At 38.6% G+C, this 22,327-nt stretch overlaps 1 protein-coding gene across 1 annotated transcript in view; it reads right to left on the reverse strand.

The window, feature by feature from the left end:
• Nucleotides 1–5,688: 5,688 nt before the first annotated feature.
• The window catches only part of LOC128640464 (gamma-aminobutyric acid receptor subunit pi-like), a 191,897-nt gene continuing 175,258 nt past the window's right edge, over nucleotides 5,689–22,327 (reverse strand). The window contains exon 11 of the mRNA XM_053692943.1: nucleotides 5,689–6,024. Within this exon, the coding sequence (XP_053548918.1) occupies nucleotides 5,752–6,024 (273 nt within the window). The 3' untranslated portion in view covers nucleotides 5,689–5,751. The remainder of the gene's footprint in view (nucleotides 6,025–22,327) is intronic.

Here is a 22,327-nt window from a genome sequence, read left to right on the forward strand (position 1 = left end):
AATGGTTTGGGACTATCTAATAGCTCAGGGCTTGTGGACTTGGGAGGGGTCTTCTTTCCCATAAACATCTTGGAGTTGAGAGCTATCTTCAATGCTTTGGTAGCTTGGCCTCTCATCTTTAGTCTGGTTTAACAGAGTCTAATTGGACAACATCACCTCAGCGTCTTACATCCACCAGGGAGGAACTCGGAGTTCCTTGGCTCTAAGGGAGGTAACTCACATTCTGCAGTGGGCGGAAGCTCACGATTGTCTCCTATCTGCCAACATTTTTCCAGGAGGGAACAACTGGGAGGCGGTTTTTAAGAGTAGACAGACTTTTCAGCCCGGGTAGTGGGCTTTCCATCCGGAAGTGTTCTCTCAGATAACTCTCAGGTGGGGGGTTCCAGAGTTGGATCTGATGGCATCTCATCAAAACGCCATGGTCCCAAAGTACGATTCAAGGTCAAGAGATCCTCAGGCCACTCTGATAGATGCTCTAGTGGTTCCTTGGATTTTCTCACTGGCGTACCTGTTTCCTCCATTTGTCATTGCTCGTATCAAACTGGAGAGAGCATCTATAATTCTGATAGCTCCTGCATAGCCTCACAGGATCTAGTTTGCAGATCTGATAAGGATATTATTCTCTACATCCTTGGAGGTTACCTCTGAGGAAGGACCTTCTAATCAGGGTCCTTCATACATCCAAACCTGGATTCTCTGAAACTGATGGCTTGAAGATTGAATGCCTAGTTCCATCTAGATGTGGTTTTTCTGAAGCTGTCACTATTATGATGCTTCAGGCTCACAATTCTGTTAATCTCAAGACTTACCATAAGGTATGACGTAAATATTTTTATTGGTGCGAATCTAAGGGTTTCTCTTGGAGCCGGTGAGGATTCCCATTATCATATCTTATATCTTTTCTTCAGGATAGCCTGGAGAAAAGTTGTCAGACAGTAGTCTGAAGGGTCTGCTTTTTGCATTATCTATCCATTTGCTCAAACATCTGGCAGGCTTACCAGAGGTTCAGACTTTTGTACAGGCCTTGGTCAAAATCAGGCCTGTGTTTAAACCTTTTGCTCCTCCTTGGAGCCTTAATCTAGTTTTTAAAGCTTTGCAGCAGGCTCCGTTTGAGCTGATCAATGTTGTTAATAAAGAATTGCTATTTTGGAAGGTTTTGTTTCACCTTGATATTTCTTCTGCTTACAGAGTTTCTGAGCTTTCAACTCTACAGTGTGATTCCCCGTGTCTTATCTTTCATGCAGATGAGGCGGTCCTTCATACTATATTGTGTTTTCTCCCTAAGATGGTGTTGGATCGAAACATTGTTCAGGAAATTGTTGTTTCTTCTTTTTGTCCTAATCCTCCTTCTTATAAGGAAGGTCTTTTGCATAACTTGGATGTTGTGTGTTCTCTAATATTTTATTTACTAGCTACTAAAGATGTTCGGCAATCTTCTGTCCTGTTTGTTGTTTTCTCTGGAAAACGTAAGGGTCAGAAGGCCACTTCTACTTATCTTTCTCTCTGGTTGAGAATTTTGATTCATTTTGCTTTTGAGACTGTTGGACAGCAGCCTCCTGAGACAATTATGGCTCCTTCCACTAGGGCTGTCTCCTTTTCTTGGGCTTTAAAAAAATGAATCTTCTGTGGATCAGATTTGCAAGGCGGCTCCATGGTCCTCTCTGCATACTTTTTCCAAATTCTACAAATTTGATACTTTTGCCTCGGCTGAGGCCTCTTTTGGGAGAAAGGTTCTTCAAGTGGTGGTGCCTTCTGTTTAGGTCCTCCTGCCTTGTTCTTTCTCCCTGTTCATTCCGTGTCCTCTAGCTTGGGTATTGGTTCCCACTAGTAATTGGAATGATGTTGTGGACTCTCCATGTCATAGGAAACAAAATTTATGCTTACCTCATAAATTTCTTTCTTTCCGGACATGGAGAGTCCGCGACTCTGCCCTTTTTTTAATGATTCAGCTGTTTTTTTTTAGTAAACCTCAGGTACCTTTTTCACCATTGTGTTTTCTTCTTTTTCCATGTTCCTTCGGCTGAATGACTGGGGATTATGGGTAAGGTAAGGTACACTTAACAGCATTGCTGGGGTGCTCTTGGCCTCCTCCTGCTGGCCAGGAGTTAAATATCCCACTAGTAATTGGAATGACTGTGGACTCTCCATGTCCGAAAAGAAAGAACTTTATCAGGTAAGCATAAATTTTGTTTTTGTGCACGTCGGGTTGTGCTCATATTATGAGTTGAAATTAAAAATGTATCGGTCTCGCTCTAAACCGGTGCGTGCAAAAAGCTGAACTTACAATATTGCATGCGCGATAACCTATTCCTGCATAGAAGTCAATGGAGTAAAAAAAAGTGGGTGAAAAACCTAACACCCTACTTCTGCGCAAACCGGAACACATATTTTCATGTGCACTAACCCAACATAAAATATGGATATGTCACATTCCAATATTCTGCACATAGCAGAAAACCTGATATCGCTTGTGCACAAATGTTTGCACTCCACTCGTAATCTGGCCCAGAGTGTCCACAACAAGCTGAGTTTTGTCACTAGTGCACATGCTATTTATGAGAAAAAATATCTTTTCAGTGCCATCATCGATTCAATTTATTATTGGTTGCCATTTACTTCAGTATTCCAGCCCATGCTGTAGCTGTAAGTGTGCTAGTCCAAACACATATCACTTTCCTCAGTATGCCAGCCCATGCTGTAACTGTAAGTGTACCAGCCCAAACACATATCACTTGCCTCAGTATGCCAGCCCATGCTGTAGCTGCAAGTGTGCCAGTCCCAAACACATATCACCTGGCTCTGTATGCCAACCCATGCTCTAGCTGTAAGTGCTCCAGTCCCAAACACATATCACCTGCCTCAGTATGCCAGTCCATTCTGTAGCTGTAAGTGTGCCAGTCCAAACACATATAACTTGCCTCAGTATGCCAGCCCTTGCTGTAGCTGTAAGTTTGCCAGTCCAAACACATATCACCTGCCACAGTATGCCAGCACATTCTGTAGCTGTAAGAGCTCCAGTCCCAAACACATATCACCTGCCTCAGTATGCCAGTCTATTCTGTAGCTGTAAGTGTGCCAGTCCAAACACATAATATCACTTAACAACAACTAGTACGTCTAGTGATAAAAACGTCACTAGGGTACTACTAAGAGGCGCCTGGGATAGGTATAAGACAATTAATACAATACATACAATAAGTGCTGTGAAAAGAGAGATATTATATAGCAACAATATTGTGGTCCTCCAATGGATGGATAATGACAAGAATTAATATGATGATGATAAATTATATATATGTATATATACAAACTGTGTAGTCCAGTAAAAATGATCTGGTGCAAAGTCCTGCAAAGTGCAATTGGTAATTCCCAAAGGGTAATAGATGGTGAGCGATGTTTCCAGAAAAGGTAGGCTGCTCCTCCAGGGTGTTGTGCCACAGCACAGATGACAGATCTAAAAAGGAATAGATAGAGGGCGCCACATAGTGCAGATCATATACAAATTGATAAAGGCAGCAATAGGGACATAAGAATCCTACTCACACAATGTGGAGCACAAAAGTGCAGTACTCACAGTCTGGAACCACACGTCGTCCGGTAGACCACAGTATGAAGATGTCACCAGTGGGGGTCCTCCTCTCACCAGGGAGAGTCCAGGGATACCATATATGAAGTAGATGACGCGGCTCAGTGTATCATAGATCCAACCGCAGTTCCAGGGACACTATATAAAGTGTCAAAATAGATGTTTTGGCCAGAGCCAAAAATGATGATAGGCAGCAGATGGAGAGTTTAACCTCTTAAGGACATATGACGGAATTTTTCCATCATAAAACAATTGAGCAAACTGAAAGCTGTGTCCTTAAAGGGTTAAAAAGGATAAAAATGTATTAACAGTAAAAACAACAGCAACGCGTTTCTCAGTGTATCACACTGTTTCATCAGGCTATTTAGCCTGATGAAACAGTGTGATACACTGAGAAACGCGTTGCTGTTGTTTTTACTGTTAATACATTTTTATCCTTTTTAAACTCTCCATCTGCTGCCTATCATCATTTTTGGCTCTGGCCAAAACATCTATTTTGACACTTTATATAGTGTCCCTGGACCTGCGGTTGGATCTATGATACACTGAGCCGCGTCATCTACTTCATATATGGTATCCCTGGACTCTCCCTGGTGAGACGAGGACCCCCACTGGTGACATCTTCATACTGTGGTCTACCGGACGACGTGTGGTTCCAGACTGCGAGTACTGCACTTTTGTGCTCCACATTGTGTGAGTAGGATTCTTATGTCCCTATTGCTGCCTTAATCAATTTGTATATGATCTGCACTATGTGGCGCCCTCTATCTATTCCTTTTTAGATACATAATATAACTTGCCTCAGTATGCCAGCCCATGCTGTAGCTGTAAGTTTGCCAGTCCAAACACATATCACCTGCCTCAGAATGTCAGCACATGCTGTAAGTCTATCTACAAGTTTAGAACTACCCCAGCTTTGCACACAATGCGCCTGACACAAATGATCCCTGTATAGCAGAAGCATACAGGCATTTATTACCGCTATGAAGATCACCAGAGCTATTCTGTTTCACTCTGCAGTTACTAAGGATGGACAGCCCCAGCTCTGTCGCCCTACTGGTCAGTAAAATCAAGCAGAAACTCACAGTAAAAAGTAGACCAGACTCAATATATACTCCCTCATCAGCTTCATACCAGCCATCCTCCACAAGTAAAGAGCAAGTGAACTATCACTTCCTGCGGTCAATGGGAACATAAATTGTGAAACAACCGCACCCCCTGCTGGAGAAGTAACTACAGCTGCTTTTGTGGAAAGTGAAGTTTTGGCTCTTATCATTTACAATCTGGGATAGCATAGTTAAACTGTTTAAAAAATTTTAAGAAAAGACTGACAAATATCAAGACTGTCATTGCCAAAAGAAAATTAGGAATCTAAGGTGGCAGACAAGGAGCAGCGGTTTATGACCACTGCTTCTTAGCTTAAGTTTCCGACGAGCCAGAAAATTTGGGTGTAGAAAGCAGCATCTGCTGCTTGTTAAATCTACCCCTTAATGTCTACTTATGTTAAGTGTACCTTGTAGTATTTTCTGAATCAAGAAAGTTTAATTTTTACTTTACTGTCCCTTTAATGCCACAACCAAATCCTCTATTAAAACTAAAGATTATTTAGACTGTAATAAATACCCCATCAGATTCACTGAATGTTTTTATTTAAAGTTCCTATTTAAAAAACAAATGTAACTCTGATTAAAAACATTTAACAGTGATGTTGCTATATATCACTAACTCACCCTCTTTCTAATGACCATTCTGAGAACACTGTTGGAAGGATGAAGGTGAGAAACCAAGAAAAAGCATAGCTCTGCTCCTCCACTTGATTAGCTTTACATTAGCACCACCCACAATACACTAGTGCACAAACAGGAACTAATTTTCAGTCTCTGATCCTCCGGGGCGGGGTTATCTGTCCTGTCAAAATCAGTTTCAGCGTCCCTCCCTTCATGCACTGCCTGTAATTTTATGACCGCACAATAGGCTCAGATTTTGAGCAAATTTACTCATTCACAGGCGGCACCTAATGGATTTTGTTTTTTAAAAAAGAGAGATAATAAAATGTTTTGCAGGTGAATTCTGGTGGATTGGAATCAGAGATAACAAAGATCTTTGTTAATAGTTTGTATTTTCTTTGAAACAATTAAATAATTATATTTTGTTGTCAAAATCTATTAAAAATACAAATAATACACCCAGTAAAGTAAATTGACAATCATGAATGATAACGGAAAAGACAGCCTTGAGTAATTGTCTATGTGATGAGGATTTTCAACCTGAAAACAATAAAACACACAAAGTATTCTTCTCATAATCGACATTCCAAGACCATGATGCTTGTTTTTTTCTTTCTGTTTTTTACTATCGGCTTCTGTGTTGTTCTTTTCAGGTCTGGAAACAGCTACAATGGTCCCATTCATATCACTGTCATCTTCCATTAGATCATTCTGTTAAAAGAAAACATTTTTTTTTCAATAATCAATATGAAATCTCACGGTATTATTCTGGTCCCTTTAAAACGGAAACATGTCAAATTCTGTTGTAGAAGGTGCCAGATACATTATAATATAAATTCAAAGCATATGAAACCCAAATATTTTCTTTGGTGATTCAGACAGAACATACCATTTAACAAAAAGTGTCCAGTTTACTTATATTATCAAATTTGGAGCACTACATGTCAGGAAATAGTGGTGCATTCTCGTACTCTTGCAAATGGATAACATTCTTGCAAAACTGCTTCAGAAATGGGCCAGCTCCTAAGCTTACATCCATGCTTTTCAACAAATGATACCAAGAGAATGAAGACAAATTGATATTAGAAGTAAGTTAAAAAGTTGTATAAAATTGCATGTTCTATCTGATTCATAAAAGATAAATTTTGGGGTTTATATCCATTTCAGTAAAAGAAAACAGTACTACTCTAATATCTATCTCTGCACTGTAAAATATAATACTAGTTATAATTAAGTGATTGTTGGATCTTGCAAGATCTAAAAGTTAATTCTTATTTCACATTCAAAATCTAACTTGCCAGGACTTAGCAAAAATCATTTAGGGGTTATTACTTCCTAACAAATATCTTCAATCTTAAGTATATTGTTCTGCACATTTTTAAAAAACACAACGCCCAATATTTGCATTAAAGTAAGAGTTGAAAGTAAATATTTTAGAGGCAAAATGTGAACTTGTTAAAGACAGAAGGTATTTCGAGGAAGACAGTGATTGCAATGGGATTTACCGTAAAGCTTGTATCTATACTCACAAAAATGTCACCAATATTAAAATGATTACATATATTAATATTCAAATATTTATTGTAATACCCCTCAGTATATCCATGCATTAAAAATATTTTGAGACCAATAAACACACATGATTATCAAAATATCACCAGCATGAAGAAAATCACACAAAATATTTGGGATTTTTGTAGACCTTTTATTGTACTTGGTGTTGCCAGTTTTTTTTTTTACTGCTTCTACACTACATTTTAATGTATGACTCAACCCCAAAGCTGGGATATAACCCTCCACACCAGCGGACAGTGTGGCCAATCAAGAGTTTGTGCCATTTACTTTAAGGGATCACTCTATATCTTACCTTCAGTGCTTGACCTGGAGACTCATACTTGGTCAATGGCACGATCAGCATGCTTCTGATTGGTTACAGCACCATCTGACAAGTACATTACAAAGCTGCTTGTGCAGATGATTAGATTAAACTTCATTGGATACGAAAATGTAGTGTACAAGCAGTAAAGTAACAATGAATAGACTATACTGAGCCTTAAAGGGACATTAAACAGTATACATTTTATACGTATAATATTGAGGTTATTCCCTGCCTCCCTCTAGTCATGGGTGCCGCCATTTTGAAATGTATATTTTACTACATTCCAGTGCTGACCTGTTTGCACATGTGCAGCAACTTTCCTTCCAATACCTGCGGTGTAACCAAGATTTCATAATGGCGGCATCCATGATAAGAGGGAGGTGCATGAAATGTAAATAAGTGCTTAGTGTCCCTTTTAAAAATTAAATACTCTATTAAAAAACGAACAAAAACATATATACTGTCCTTTAAAGGGACACTGAACCCAATTTTTTTTCTTTTGTGATTCAGATATAGCATGCAATTTTAAGCAACTTTCTAATTTACTCCTATTATCAATTTTTCTTCGTTCTATTGCTATCTTTATTTGAAAAAGAAGGCATCTAAGCTTTTTGTGGGTTAAGAACTCTGGACAACACTTTTTTATTGGTGGATGAATTTATCCACCAATCGGCAAGAAAAACCCAGGTTGTTCACCAAAAATGGGCCGGCATCTAAACTTACATTCTTGCATTTCAAATAAAGATACCAAGAGAATGAAGACAATTTGATAATAGGAGTCAATTAGAAAGTTGCTTAAAATGTCATGCTCTATCTGAATCACGAAAGAAAAAAAATTAGGTTCAGTGTCCCTTTAACCCCTTAACGACCAAGGACGTACGCCACACGTCCTCAAAAAAAAGTCAGTTAATGACCGAGGACGTGTGGCGTACGTCCTTGGTCTGGAAAGCAGCTGGAAGCGATCCTGCTCGCTTCCAGCTGCTTTCTGGTTATTGCAGTGATGCCTCGATATGGAGGCATCCTGCAATAACCCCCCTTGGCCATCCGATGCAGAGAGAGCCACTCTGTGGCCCTCTCTGCACCGGACATCGATGGCCGGTATCGTTGGTGGGTGGGAGCTTACGTGGGAGGCGGGTGGCGGCCATCGGTGCGCTATGTGGAGTGGAGGGGGGCGGGATCGGGGGGCGGGAGCTACGGGGGCGCGCACGGGAGCGCGCGCGTGCACGGGGGTGGTGGGCGGGCGGGCGCGTGCACGGGGCGGGAGCGGGTGGGAACCGCTACACTACAGAAAAAAAAAAGTTAAAAAGTAAAAAAAAAAAACAACTTAAATGCAATCTAAGGGTTCTGGAAGGGGTTGGGGGTTGGTCTCGGTGGGGGGGGAAAGCTACACTACAGAAAAGGGAATTAAAAAAAAAAAAAGGCACATTTTGTTACAAAACTGGGTACTGGCAGACAGCTGCCAGTACCCAAGATGGCGCCCATTATTGCAGAGGGAAGGGTTAGAGAGCAGTATGGTGGGGGATCAGTGAGGTTGGGGTCTAAGGGGGGATCCTACACATCAGCATATGTAAATATGCTTTTTTTTTTTAAAAAAAAGGGCCAAATACCTTTTATTTTAGTACTGGCAGAGTTTCTGCCAGTACTTAAGATGGCGGGGACAATTGTGGGGTGGGGGAGGGAAGAGAGCTGTTTGGGAGGGATCAGGGGGTCTGATGTTTCAGGTGGGAGGCTGAGCTCTACACTAAAGCTAAAATTAACCCTGCAAGCTCCCTACAAGCTACATAATTAACCCCTTCACTGCTAGCCATAATACACGTGTGATGCGCAGCGGCATTTAGAGGCCTTCTAATTACCAAAAAGCAATGCCAAAGCCATATATGTCTGCTATTTCTGAACAAAGGGGATCCCAGAGAAGCATTTACAACCATTTGTGCCATAATTGCAGAAGGTGTTTGTAAATAATTTCAGTGAGAAACCTAAAATTGAGAAAAAATTAACGTTTCTTTTAATTTGATCGCATTTAGCGGTGAAATGGTGGCATGAAATATACCAAAATTGGCCTAGATCAATACTTGGGGTTGTCTACTACACTACACTAAAGCTAAAACTACCCCAAAAAGCTCCCTACATGCTCCCTAATTAACCCCTTCACTGCTGGGCATAATACACGTGTGGTGCGCAGTGGCATTTAGCGGCCTTCTAATTACCAAAAAGCAACACCAAAGTCATATATGTCTGCTATTTCTGAACAAAGGGGATCCCAGAGAAGAATTTACAACCATTTATGCCATAATTGCACAAGCTGTTTGTAAATAATTTAAGTTAGAAACCAAAAGTTTGTGAAAAAATTTGTGAAAAGTGAACAATTTTTTCTATTTGATTGCATTTGGCGGTGAAATGGTGGCATGAAATATACCAAAATGGGCCTAGATCAATACTTTGGGTTGTCTACTAAAAAAAAATATATACATGTCAATGGATATTCAGAGATTCCTGAAAGATATCAGTGCTCTAATGTAACTATCGCTAATTTTGAAAAAAAATGGTTTGGAAATAGCAAAGTGCTACTTGTATTTATGGCCCTATAGTTTACAAAAAAAGCAAAGAACATGTAAACATTGGGTATTTCTAAACTCAGGACAAAATTTAGAAACTATTTAGCATGGGTGTTTTTTGGTGGTTGTAGATGTGTAACAGATTTTGGAGGTCAAAGTTAGAAAAAGTGTGTTTTTTTCCATTTTTTCCTCATATTTTATAATTTTTTTTATAGTAAATTATAAGATATGATGAAAATAATGGTATCTTTAGAAAGTCCATTTAATGGCGAGAAAAACGGTATATAATATGTGTGGGTACAGTAAATGAGTAAGAGGAAAATTACAGCTAAACACAAACACCTCAAAAATGTAAAAATAGCCTTGGTCCCAAACGGACAGAAAATGGAAAAGTGATGTGGTCATTAAGGGGTTAAAGTCTTCACGAGTGCACTTATTATCCTTTATACTAGACCACATGTTTTAAATCTGCAGCATTTGTGGGAAAGAAGCGACAAAGGATAAAGCAATTTGGAGAAGCAGAAGCAAAAAAGTCTATTAGTGTAGAATAGCAGATATTTGGCTTCCTTTTGTTCTGTACAGGAGGGTGAAGCAGCATAAAAAAGCACAGATGGCATTGTTGCCCATTGGTATTGCCTTGAGACGTACACAGGAATGCTTTCAACCACCATACCATTCTACAGCTGTAAATGTTAAAATCATAAATTAACAATGAGGTAGTTATAAGTAATAGTAAAGCTGGCAATTTTTATAGTATTGGGTATTCCATGTTCACTAGAATTAAAATGTATACATAAAAAAAACTGAAATATGCAAGCAACATAGCCAAAATATCCAAGCAAATTAAAAAGATCAGGACACAAAAGTAAAGGTCTGCTTATTCATATACTCAGTTACAAATTCTTTAAAACCCTAAATAAACAGTAAATTATTGATAGAAAAAGCAAACATCTCTGTTTAATTTAGTTACAGAGAAAATTCTTAAAGAAATGCATTCATCATTACTGTAAAGTCTATGACAGTCAGCTTCCCAACTTTCACATTCAATATTCAAATATTACATTTGATAAATTAAGTTAGACAACCATTTGTCATTTCTTCATAATGAATGGGGCCAAACAAATTCATAATTACAGTCAAACACTGAAATTCAATTGAAATTGAATCTCTTTGTTTCCTCTTGGCATATCACCAGTTTGGCAATATTTTGCAATTTTTTTACCTGATTCCTGAACATCTCACTAGCACAATTTATAAAAAGCAGCGCTTCACTGGAGGAATGTTTTCAATGTAATTCAATCAATACCACTATTGGGTCACTTAAAACCGTGTTTAATAATACACCCTTAAAAATCAAAATAATTAATTAAAAGATTTCAAGTGATCTAAAATCAATAATATAAAATCAATACAAAGGGAAATTATTCCATATAAAACAGACCTTAGAAATGGCTTGTTATATCGCTAATGGATAATTCTTATATGAGACTGGTGCATCAGTAGTGTCTGTCTTCTTGCTTCAAATATCTACAAGATATGAAAAGACAAGCACATCTGCGACTCACAATATACATTTTTATTACAGCTCGTAGGCATATGCACTTACTAGAGATCAGAGTTTAAAAGCCCAATCAACATATAGTCCACAGCTGTGCAAAGTGACTAGAACTTCTCATCTGCCTCCACACCCATATCGTAGCCAATTCGGGTCTCTGGGTGTCTGTTGCTGCCAACGTCCTCTGGGAATAGCCACCAATTTGCCCTTGTACTAAGGTGGCTATTCCGAGTGAACATTGGCAGCAACAGACACACAGAGAGTTGAATTGGCTACGATACAGGTATGGGGAGAGGATGAGGAGATTTTTTTCATTTCGCATAGGACTATATGTAGACTGGACATTTAAATTCTGGTCTCTAGTAAGTGCATTTGCATAGTGTGATATGCCTACGAGCAGTAATAAATATTGACATTGTAAGTAGCGAATGCGCTTGTTATTTCATATGTTGTAGATATTTGCTTCCTGAACCCTTTGGCCAATTTCCAGAAATATTGGGGAGGTGGGGTTAAGAAAAAAACAGGGTGGATTTGATTTAAATCAAATTAGTTTAAATCACTAGTCAATAAGACTTGGTTTAATGGTTACATGCTATAAAAAAAATACATACAGCCAGAATACAAGTATTAGCAGTAGGGATATATGCTCTGCGCTATTTGGTATAAGCTCTTAAATCTAAGGAAGCTTACTCTATGCTTCCAAAGTGGTAATAAAAAAAGGAAAGCAAAGAAATAAGAGCGCTATGAAGCCAATACCAAATGGAGGGAAATAAATATCTATTAGATACAAGTATTGTTTTAAAATAATTTTGTAAATTTATTAGAGAACAAAATATCATAAATTGTATACAATGAAAATTGTCTATGATTTATTTGTATTCGCTGAGAGTGAAAATAATGCTAGCAGTCTTTACACACCTTCTTCGTGCTCAATAGTAAAGATAGTAAGAATATGTGGTGCTAAAGTTAAATGCCGATACTTGAATGTGTCATGGTAATAAGTATGTAAATTTGTGTTAACAACGTGATATACTTGTGTTAGCTGCGTGATCACTGATGAGTCTGTAGGGATGAATTATTGGTATTCCCTTGATATGTGCGATGTCTAAAAGGTAAAATATAAAGAGGTGAAAATTGGCATAAAAGTCTTTATGTAAGACCAGTATCTGTCTAAAATATATACGAATGTACAAATGTGTGAACTATAGTTCCTATACGGTAATTCCTACACTGTTATGTGTCTTGCTAGGGATTTGTGAAAGATTATTCTTAGAAATTATTATAGTATGTAATTGTCGGTTGGCCAACCTTTGATAATATGCTCATATGGGCATGGTGCGGTACGACTATACCTCTGAAAAATTGGCCATTGTGCGTGGAATGGCAGGTCTCTCGTATTACAAGTCATTACGGTATAGCTATAATGCAAGCGTTTTAGCCTGTAACTTAACGATCCATTCCGCACTCAAAAAATGACTTTTGAGTGTGGGATTTCCATACCGCCGTATTACAGGTTGTACGGTCCGGCTAAAATGCTTGCGTTATAGTCTATACCGCCCTGATCCATTCCGTGATCTGAAACCAGTAGTTATGGATTTTGCAAAACAAAAATGTTTCACAAAACTCATAACTACACTGTTACAAAGTACACTAACACCCATAAACTACCCATTTACCCCTAAACCGCAACCCCCACATCGCAAATACTATATTAAAATTATTAACCCCTAATCCGTCACCCACCCACATAGCCAACACTATATAAAGCTATTAACCCCTAAACTACCAGCTGCTCCATGGCTACTACTATAATAAACATATTAACCCCTAAACCGCAGCCCCCACATTGCTAATACTAAACTAAACCTATTAACCCCTAAACCCTCCTGCCCCTCACATAGCAACTACTAAAATGAACCTATTAACACCTAAACGGCCGGCCCCCACATCACAACTACTAAAATAAACCTATTAACCCCTATAACGCCGGCCCTCCACATCAGAACTGCTAAACTAAACCTATTAACCTCTAAACCGCTGCCCCCCCATCGCAACACACTAAATTAAACTATTAACCCCTAAACCTAACACCCCACTAATATTAAATTAAATTTACAATTTAACTATCTTTAAATAAATAAATAAATAAATAAAAACTTACCTGTGAAATAAAAAAAAACAAAGTTTAAACTATTAAGTAACCCAACATTACTATTTTAATACAATAAAATTAACTAAAAAAAAAATACAAATTAAAAAATCCTAACGCTACGAAAAAAATACATTATAAAAAAATAAAAACTGTAAAATTACAAAAAATAATAAACGAAATTATTCAAAATAATAAAAATTACACCTAATCCGATACCCCTATAAAAAAAGCCCCCCAAAATAAAAACATCCCCTAACCTAACAATAAACTACCAATAGCCTTTAAAGGTCATTTTTTAGGGCACTGCCCTAAGTTAAAGAGTGCTTTTTCCTAAAAATTACAAAGTCCCCCTAAATAGTAAACCCCCCCCCAGCAACCAACCCCCAAAATAAAAAAACCTAGCTCTAAATAAATCCTACGCTACCCATTGCCCCTAAAGGAGCATTTGTATGGGCATTCCGCTCTTTTACTGCCCATCCCTAATCTAAAAAATAACAACAAAAAAACAAACACTAACCCCAGAAAATCTACCTGAACTCCGTACATCCATCTTCATCCAGGCAGAGAGAAGTCTTCATCAAGGCGGCGACATCTTCATCCATCATGGGGGCTTCTTCTATCTTCAAACCAGTGGTGCGGAGCTGTGGAGGCACGGAGCATAGTCACTGGCGGCGCGGACATCCAGTGTGGAGGATCCTCTTCATACGATCACCACCGTACACTGAAGCTTGAATACAAGGTACCAGTTTAAAAATGGGGTAACTTGCATTCCTATTGGCTTACATTTTCAAATCAGCCAATAGGATGAGAGCTACTGAAATTCTATTGGCTGTTCAAATCGCAGGTTTTTTCTAACACTCTCTCTATTGATATCTATGGGGGAAAGCGTGCATGAGCACGTAAAGTCAGGCCTTGGGTTATGTGCGGTTTGGAGCTTTACGCGCCATACCGCACAACAAAAGAAGGTTTTGGATTAACTTGTAATGGCAGCGCTATGGAAAGAGCGATAACGCTAATTGTTTTGCGTTATTTATGCACCCGGTTTAGCGCACAACTTGTATGCTTGCTGATATAGTTATGAAATTATTTGGAGGTGAACTAACTCCAAATTAATAGGTTAAGTATTTGTATTTGATCAACTCTTTAGCTGTACTTAATTGAAAGGAGAAAAGCAATAATTAAATCAATAATAACATACACCTAGATTCCGAGTTTTGCGTTAGAGGCTGTGCGGTGCTAACGAGCAGTTTATGCTCACCGCTCACTTACAGACAGCGCTGGTATTACAGGTTTTTACAAACCAGACAAGAAGTGAGCATTGAGCAAAACTTTGCTCATTACCGCACTCCAATAACAGCGCTGCTAACGTTAGCAGTGAACTGGTGTAACATGCTCGTGCACGATTTCCCCATAGGAAGCAACGGGGAGAGGCGGCTGAAAAAAAGTCTAACACCTGCAAAAAAGCAGCATAAAACTCCTTAATGCAGCCCCATTGATTCCTATGGGGAAATAAGATTTATGTTTACACCTAACACCCTAACATGAACCCCGAGTCTAAACACCCGTAATCTTATACTTATTAACCCCTAATCTGCCGCCCTCGACATTGCCGCCACCTACATTATAACTATTAACCCCTAATCTGCCGCTCCGGATACCTCCACCACCTACATTAAATTTATGAACACCTAATCTGCTGCCCTCGACATCGCCGCCACCTACATTATATTTATTAACCCCTAATCTGCCGCCCCCAATGTCACCGCCACCTACCTACACTTATTGACCCCTAATCTGCCGCCCTTGACATCGCCGCCACCTACATTATATTTATTAACCCCTAATCTGCCGCCCCCAACGTCACCGTCACTATTCTAAATTTATTAACCCCTAAACCTGTCTAACCATAACCCCCCCATCTTAAATATAATTTAAATCTAAATAAAATTCCTATCATTAACTAAATTATTCCTATTTAAAGCTAAATACTTACCTGTAAAATAAACCCTAAGATAGCTACAATATAACTAATAGTTACATTATAGTTATCTTAGGTTTTATTTTTATTTTACAGGCAAGTTTGTATTTATTTTAACTAGGTATAATAGTTATTAAATAGTTAATAACTATTTAATAACTACCTAGCTAAAATAAATACAAAAGTACCTGTAAAATAAAACCTAACCTAAGTTACACTAACACTTAACACTACACTATAATTAAATGAATTCCCTAAATTAAATACAATTAAATACAATTAAATAAAAGTAGCTAAAGTACAAAAAAACCCTCCAAATTACAGAAAATAATAAACAAATTACAAGATTTTTAAACTAATTACACCTAATCTAATCCCCCTAACAAAATAAAAAAGCCCCCCCCCAAATAAAAAAAGCCCTACCCTACACTAAATTAAAAATAGCCCTTAAAAGGGCCTTTTGCGGGGCATTGCCCCAAAGTAATCAGCTCTTTTACCTGTAAAAAAAATTACAAATCCCCCCAACATTAAAACCCACCACCCACACAACCAACCCTACTCTAAAATATACCCAATACCCCCTTAAAAAAAATCTAACACTAACCCCTTGAAGATCAAGTTACCGGGAGAAGTCTTCATCCAACCCGGCCGAAGTCCTCAACAAAACCGGGAGAAGTCTTCATCCAAGCCGGGCGAAGTGGTCCTCCAGATGGGCAGAAGTCTTCATCTAGACGGCATCTTCTATCTTCATCCCTCCGGCGCGGAGCGGGTCCATCTTCAAGACATCTGACGCGGAGCATCCTCTTCCTTCCAATGGCTAACACTGAATAAAGGTTCCTTTAAATGACGTCATCCAAGATGGCGTCCCTTCAATTCTGATTGGCTGATAGAATTCTATCAGCCAATCGGAATTAAGGTAGAAAAAATCCTATTGGCTGATGCGTTGTGTTAGCCGTCGGAAAGAAGAGGATGCTCCGCGTCAGATGTCTTTGAAGATGGACCACCTCCGCGCCGGATGGATGAAGATAGAAGATGCCGTCTAGATGAAGACTTCTGCCCGTCTGGAGGACCACTTCACCCGGCTTGGATGAAGACTTCTCCCGGCAAGGTGATCTTCAAGGGGTTAGTGTTAGGTATTTTTAAGGGGGTATTGGGTGGGTTTTAGAGTAGGGTTGGTTGTGTGGGCGGTGGGTTTTAATGTTGGGGGGGATTTGTAATTTTTTTACAGGTAAAAGAGCTGATTACTTTGGGGCAATGCCCCGCAAAAGGCCCTTTTAAGGGCTATTTGTAATTTAGTGTAGGGTAGGGCTTTTTTTATTTTGGGGGGGCTTTTTCATTTTGTTAGGGGGATTAGATTAGGTGTAATTAGTTTAAAAATCTTGTAATTTTGTTTATTATTTTCTGTAATTTAGTGGGGGGGGTTTGTACTTTAGCTAATTTTATTTAATTGTATTTAATTGTATTTAATTGAGGGAATTAATTTAATTATAGTGTAGTGTTAGGTGTAATTGTAACTTAGGTTATGTTTTATTTTACAGGTACTTTTGTATTTTAGCTAGGTAGCTAGTAAATATTTAATAACTATTTACTAACTATTCTACCTAGTTAAAATAAATACAAACTTGCCTGTAAAATATAAATAAACCCTAAGATAGCTACAATGTAACTATTAGTTATATTGTAGCTAGCTTAGGGTTTATTTTATAGGTAAGTATTTAGTTTTAAATAGGAATAATTTAGATAATGATAGGAATATTTATTTTGATTTCTTTTAATTATATTTAGGTTAGGGGGTGTTAGGTTTAGGGTTAGTCTTAGGTTTAGGGGTTAATAACTTTAATATAGTGGCAGCGACGTTGGGGACGGCAGATTAGGGGTTAATAAATTTAGGTAGGTGGCGGCGATGTTAGGGCCGGCAGATTAGGGGTTAATAATATTTAACTAATGTTTGCGAGGCGGGAGTGCAGCAGTTTAGGGGTTAATATATTTATTATAGTGGCGGCGATTTCCGGTTCGGCAGATTAGGGGTTAAAACATTTTTTTTAGTGTTTGCTATGTGGGAGGGCCTTGGTTTAGGGGTTAATATGTAGTTTATGGGTGTTAGTGTACTTTTTAGCACTTTAGTTAAGAGTTTTATGCTACGGCGTTGTAGTACTCTTAACTACTGACTTTAAAATGCGGTACCAGTCTTGGCAGGAGAGGGTGTACTGCTCACTTTTTGGCAGACTCGTAATACCAGCGCTATGCAAGTCCCATTGAAAAAAGAGGATACACAATCTACGTAAGTGGATTTGCGTTATTTCCAAGTCTGGCAAAAAAAGTGAGCGGTGAGCATGTACCTTCAAGACTTGTAATACCAACGGGCGTTAAAAAGCAGCGTTAGGACCGTCCAACGCTGCTTTTTAAGCCTAATGCACAACTCGTAATGTTATAATATCTTCTAGACAGAAAAAATGCCCAATATAATCTTACAGAAACCTCTGGTAGAGCATGGTTTTGTGAATGGATTAATTGAATTAATTTGCCAAAAACAAAACATTGCAGCCATGAATATATACTGTAGCTTCATGATATAAAACAGAAATCTAATCCTTAGTTAAGGATGAATAACTTTTGGATTATTATGTATCTTAAAAATAAACTATCTTTAGATTGCCCTCTGACAAAGTGATCTAATCACGAAACGCATAAGGGTGGAGCTACGAGCAGCAGTGACATCACGTCCGGTCTCTACGGTCTGGGCTAAACAGACACACATGGATACCGGAACTGCCTCTTGCACCTAACAACAGGATCCAAAACGGAGCACAGGAAAGTGAACTGATTTACTTTATTTTGTTTATGCTGGATGGGAAATTTCTAACAGCCTGCCAGTCCGTACAGGACACTTTGGGTATTCAGCACAAGTGTTGAACTACTCTATATTGTGATTCAAACTAGCGTTGCTAAAATCACTCCCTCTTATCTATGGACTTGTAATAGCCATAGAACCACAAATACAGGAACTCGAAAAGAACTAACATTACTCCTGCAGTTTTTTGAGCAGCAGAACTTTTATATTAGGCATTGATACCAATCTAAATTTTGCAAATAAATCTTTATATTTTTTTATTAGACATGTGCGTTTCGATTCTTTCCGAAATGAAATTCAGACGAATTTGTTAAATTTGGAGATTCGGATCGATTCGAATTTCCGAATTACGTTAGTACCGAATCTACCGAATTAATCAAAATTAGTTCGGATTTATTCGTTACATTCGGATGGCCATGGATTACACTAGTATTGTACAGTATATTAGGTTATATCACTCTGCTATGGGTTACACCTAATATATAGTACATAATACTAGTCTAATACACAGCACATCCCACCTAACACATACCGAAATTCCGAATTTCCGAATCGAACCGAACCAAATCCAGCCGAATTTATTCAAATCCGAATGAATCCGAAACGAATCCGAAACAAATTCATTCAAATTTTTACAAATTCGAATCGATCCGAACTGAAACTAAATGAATTTTTCGGCCGTGCACAAGTCTATTTTTTTATACAAATAACTGCATTAAGTTTTGTGTATAATAACAATACACCCCTCCACTACATCAACAGTAGGTAGAAACACGGAGTAAGCAAAAACTTCTTTACCACAGTGTGGCAATAATAATAAGTTTAAGAAAGTTTGCTATTAAAAACCCCCACAGTAAAAAACCTTTCCCATTAAATTAAACATAGCACTTACATGAATTCTGATTAAAAGAATAAATCTGTAGGGGGTATTTAGTTGGGCATTTATCACTGGGGCATCATATTGGGGAAGTAAGGTCAGTCAATAGAAATGACTGTTGATGGATCAAGGTTAGGTGTAATCATGGTTTCGGAAGGTCACAGCTAAGGTCAATAGGCTGTAACCATGCCACCTTAGTAATATCGGCTAGTCTTATAGGGGCTTGGGTTAGAATCTTTAGATGGCTGCTCATACTGAGAAGCTTAACGAGACGCTAAAATGTATCAACCAGTATATAAAACACCATCTCTAAATCTGTTGCAAATTTTTTTATATTAGCTTTATTATGATAACTGTAATAGAAATGTAAAGGGTTATGAAACTCAAAATGTTTCTTTCATCATTTAGATACCGCATACAATTTTAAATAATGTTTCAACTGACTCCTATTATTAATTGTTCTTCATTCTCTTGGTATCCTTTGCTGATGGAACACCAATGCACTACTGGGAGCTAACTGATCACATCAGGTGAGCCAATGAAAATAGGCATATATAATCTGATAGCTCCCAGCAGTGCATTGCTGTTCCTAAGCCTACCTAGGTATGCTTTTCAACAAAGGATTCCAAGAGAACGTAGCACACCTGGGATGTTGTTTAAAACTACATGCTCTATCTGAATTGTGAAAGTGTAATTTCTTTTTACCGTCCCTTTAAAGAATACTCAAGTTCTAATTTTAACAAAAACTATTAAAAGCAAGCTGAGAATTTCTCTTCAATGCAGTGTATTATTTTTCCAATGCAAAATGCTGCCAAACACAATTCTCTTTTTTCTTCTTGTTGCCCTTAAGGTATAGAGACATCACACACAATCCAGTAACTTTATATCAGTTTTCAGTCATTGTAATAATTGCTGTAATTTATTAGCAACAAATAGCAGTGCTCAACCAGGAACGGACAATAACTCAATAGCTTGTTCTTTGGCAAATTGCCACACCGGAACAGCCTCTTTTTGCCCAATTGTGCTTCCACAGATTGGTGCAACCATATCCCTCTAGGCACATTGATCTAATTTATTCCTAAATAATCTTGCTCCAAATCCACAAAGACATCCTTTTCAAACTGTAGCTGTTATTTGCTATTTAATTAGAGTCCTTTACATGAGACAAAGTTGATGACAAAGCCTGACAAGGGTCAAAGTATTTTATTAATGAGCAAGGACCAATATGAAAAGGATGTCTTTCAAAATGTTAAAGGGACAGTCTAGTCAAAACTAAACTTTCATGAATCAGATAGGGCATGCAATTTTAAACAACTTTGCATGAGGGACAGTAAGAAGAGAACCCTGTGCTGCAAGATTTTGGTCATCAGATGGAATCATTCAGATCGTAAATAGAGTAAGATGTTTTTTATTTTAGAGAGCTATTTTGAATTTAGCATTTTTGTTTGTAAAAAATGTTTTCTAACTTTTAGAGTTTTGGGGAGTCAGAGTAGGGATCATTTAAGTTTGAGTGTGGGGTGAGAGGGTCAGCAGTGAAGGGTCTTAGGGTGGGGGCACTTTAGGTTGGGGGAACATTGTAGTGGGGGTGTTTTTTTAGGTTATTACTTTTTCTTTCTTAAGATATGGTGAGTCCACGGAATCATCAATTACAAGTGGGAATATCACTCCTGGCCAGCAGGAGGAGGCAAAGAGCACTACAGCAAAGCTGCTATATATGTTATTTCCCTTACCCATAATTCCCAGTCATTCTCTTTGCCTGCGGTGCAAGGAGGAGGTGAAGTTTTGGTGTCTGATCTACAATCAAGATTTTTTTTATTTTAAAGCAGAGTAGGTTTGCTCTGATCTTTCTAATGGGTCTAGCCTTAGCCCATGTCAGTCTCTTCAGTAGGGCAGTGGTGGCTTTTAAGCAATTGGGAACTTGTGGGGAACAATCCTCACTGCGTTTTCCCAAAACATTTTGCTGCCCTATTTAGATAGCCTGAGTAGGTTTACTCAGTCTTTCTGTATTTCCACAGGTCCATGTGAGGGAAGACATTCTCTCAAATCAGGTGAGATGTCCTGTTGCCGGACAGATGAATATTAAGGTAAGTGCCAATTTTATTTTTCTATGTAGCAGGGAAAAATGTGGCTCTTGTCAGGGTGCAGATTTTTTATGGCAGTTTGTGCAGGCACTGTTAGTGTGAGGAGTTATTTATTTTATTGAGGGCTCAGTGAGGATCCGTTTTTAGTAACGGATTATGTACTTTTTGGGGGGGTTTTATTGTTTGTTTTTAAGCCTATTTTCAAGAAAGTTGTTTTTTTTTTTTTAAAAAAGGCTTTTTTTGTTTGCTGTAAGACTGCCCCTTTTAGGGAGGTTCTGATTCTTTGATGTCAGGGTTTTTTAGGCGCTTTTTTCACTTCCTGTAAGAGTGAGGTGCGCATATTAGAAGACTCTTGTCTTGTCCTTCAGTCCTTTCCTCGGCCGTCAGTGGCTCTATGTATAGAGGTAGTTGGTCTGATGGTAGCTTCCATGGACATCATTCCGTTTGCTCGGTTCCATCTCAGACCTCTGAAGTTATGCATGTTAAGGCAATGAAACGGGACTATGCTGATTTGTCTCCGCAAATAGTTCTGGATCAGGTGACAAGGGACTCTCTTCTGTGATGGTAGTCTCAGGAACACCTCTCCCAGGGAACTTGCTTTCACAGTCCTTCCTGGGTGACCATGACCATGTTTGCCAGCCTTCTAGGTTGGGGAGTAATTTTGGGGTCATTGAAGACTCAGGGTCTTTGGACTCAGGAGGAGCCAGTTCTCCCTATAAACATTCTAGAATTGAGAGTGATTTTTTTATGCTCTACTGGCCTGGCTTCAGATAGCCTTAGCCCGGTTTATCAGGTTCTAGTCGAACAACATAACATCAGTGGCATACATCAACCACCAGCGGGGAACTCAGAGTTCCTTGGCCATGACAGTGGTGGCCCAGATAATCCAGTGGGCGGAGTCTCACAACTGTTGCCTTTCTGCGATCCACATCCCAGAAGTGGACAATTGGGAGGCGGATTTTCTGAGCCAACAAGCCTTTTATCCGGGGGAGTGGAACTCCATCCGGAAGTATTTTCCAGTTTAATCCTTAATTGGGGGCAGCCAGAACTGGATCTCATGGCTTCTCAGCAGAATACCAAGCTTCT

This window comes from Bombina bombina, chromosome 9 (assembly GCF_027579735.1).
Source record: "Bombina bombina isolate aBomBom1 chromosome 9, aBomBom1.pri, whole genome shotgun sequence".
NCBI lineage: Eukaryota > Metazoa > Chordata > Amphibia > Anura > Bombinatoridae > Bombina > Bombina bombina.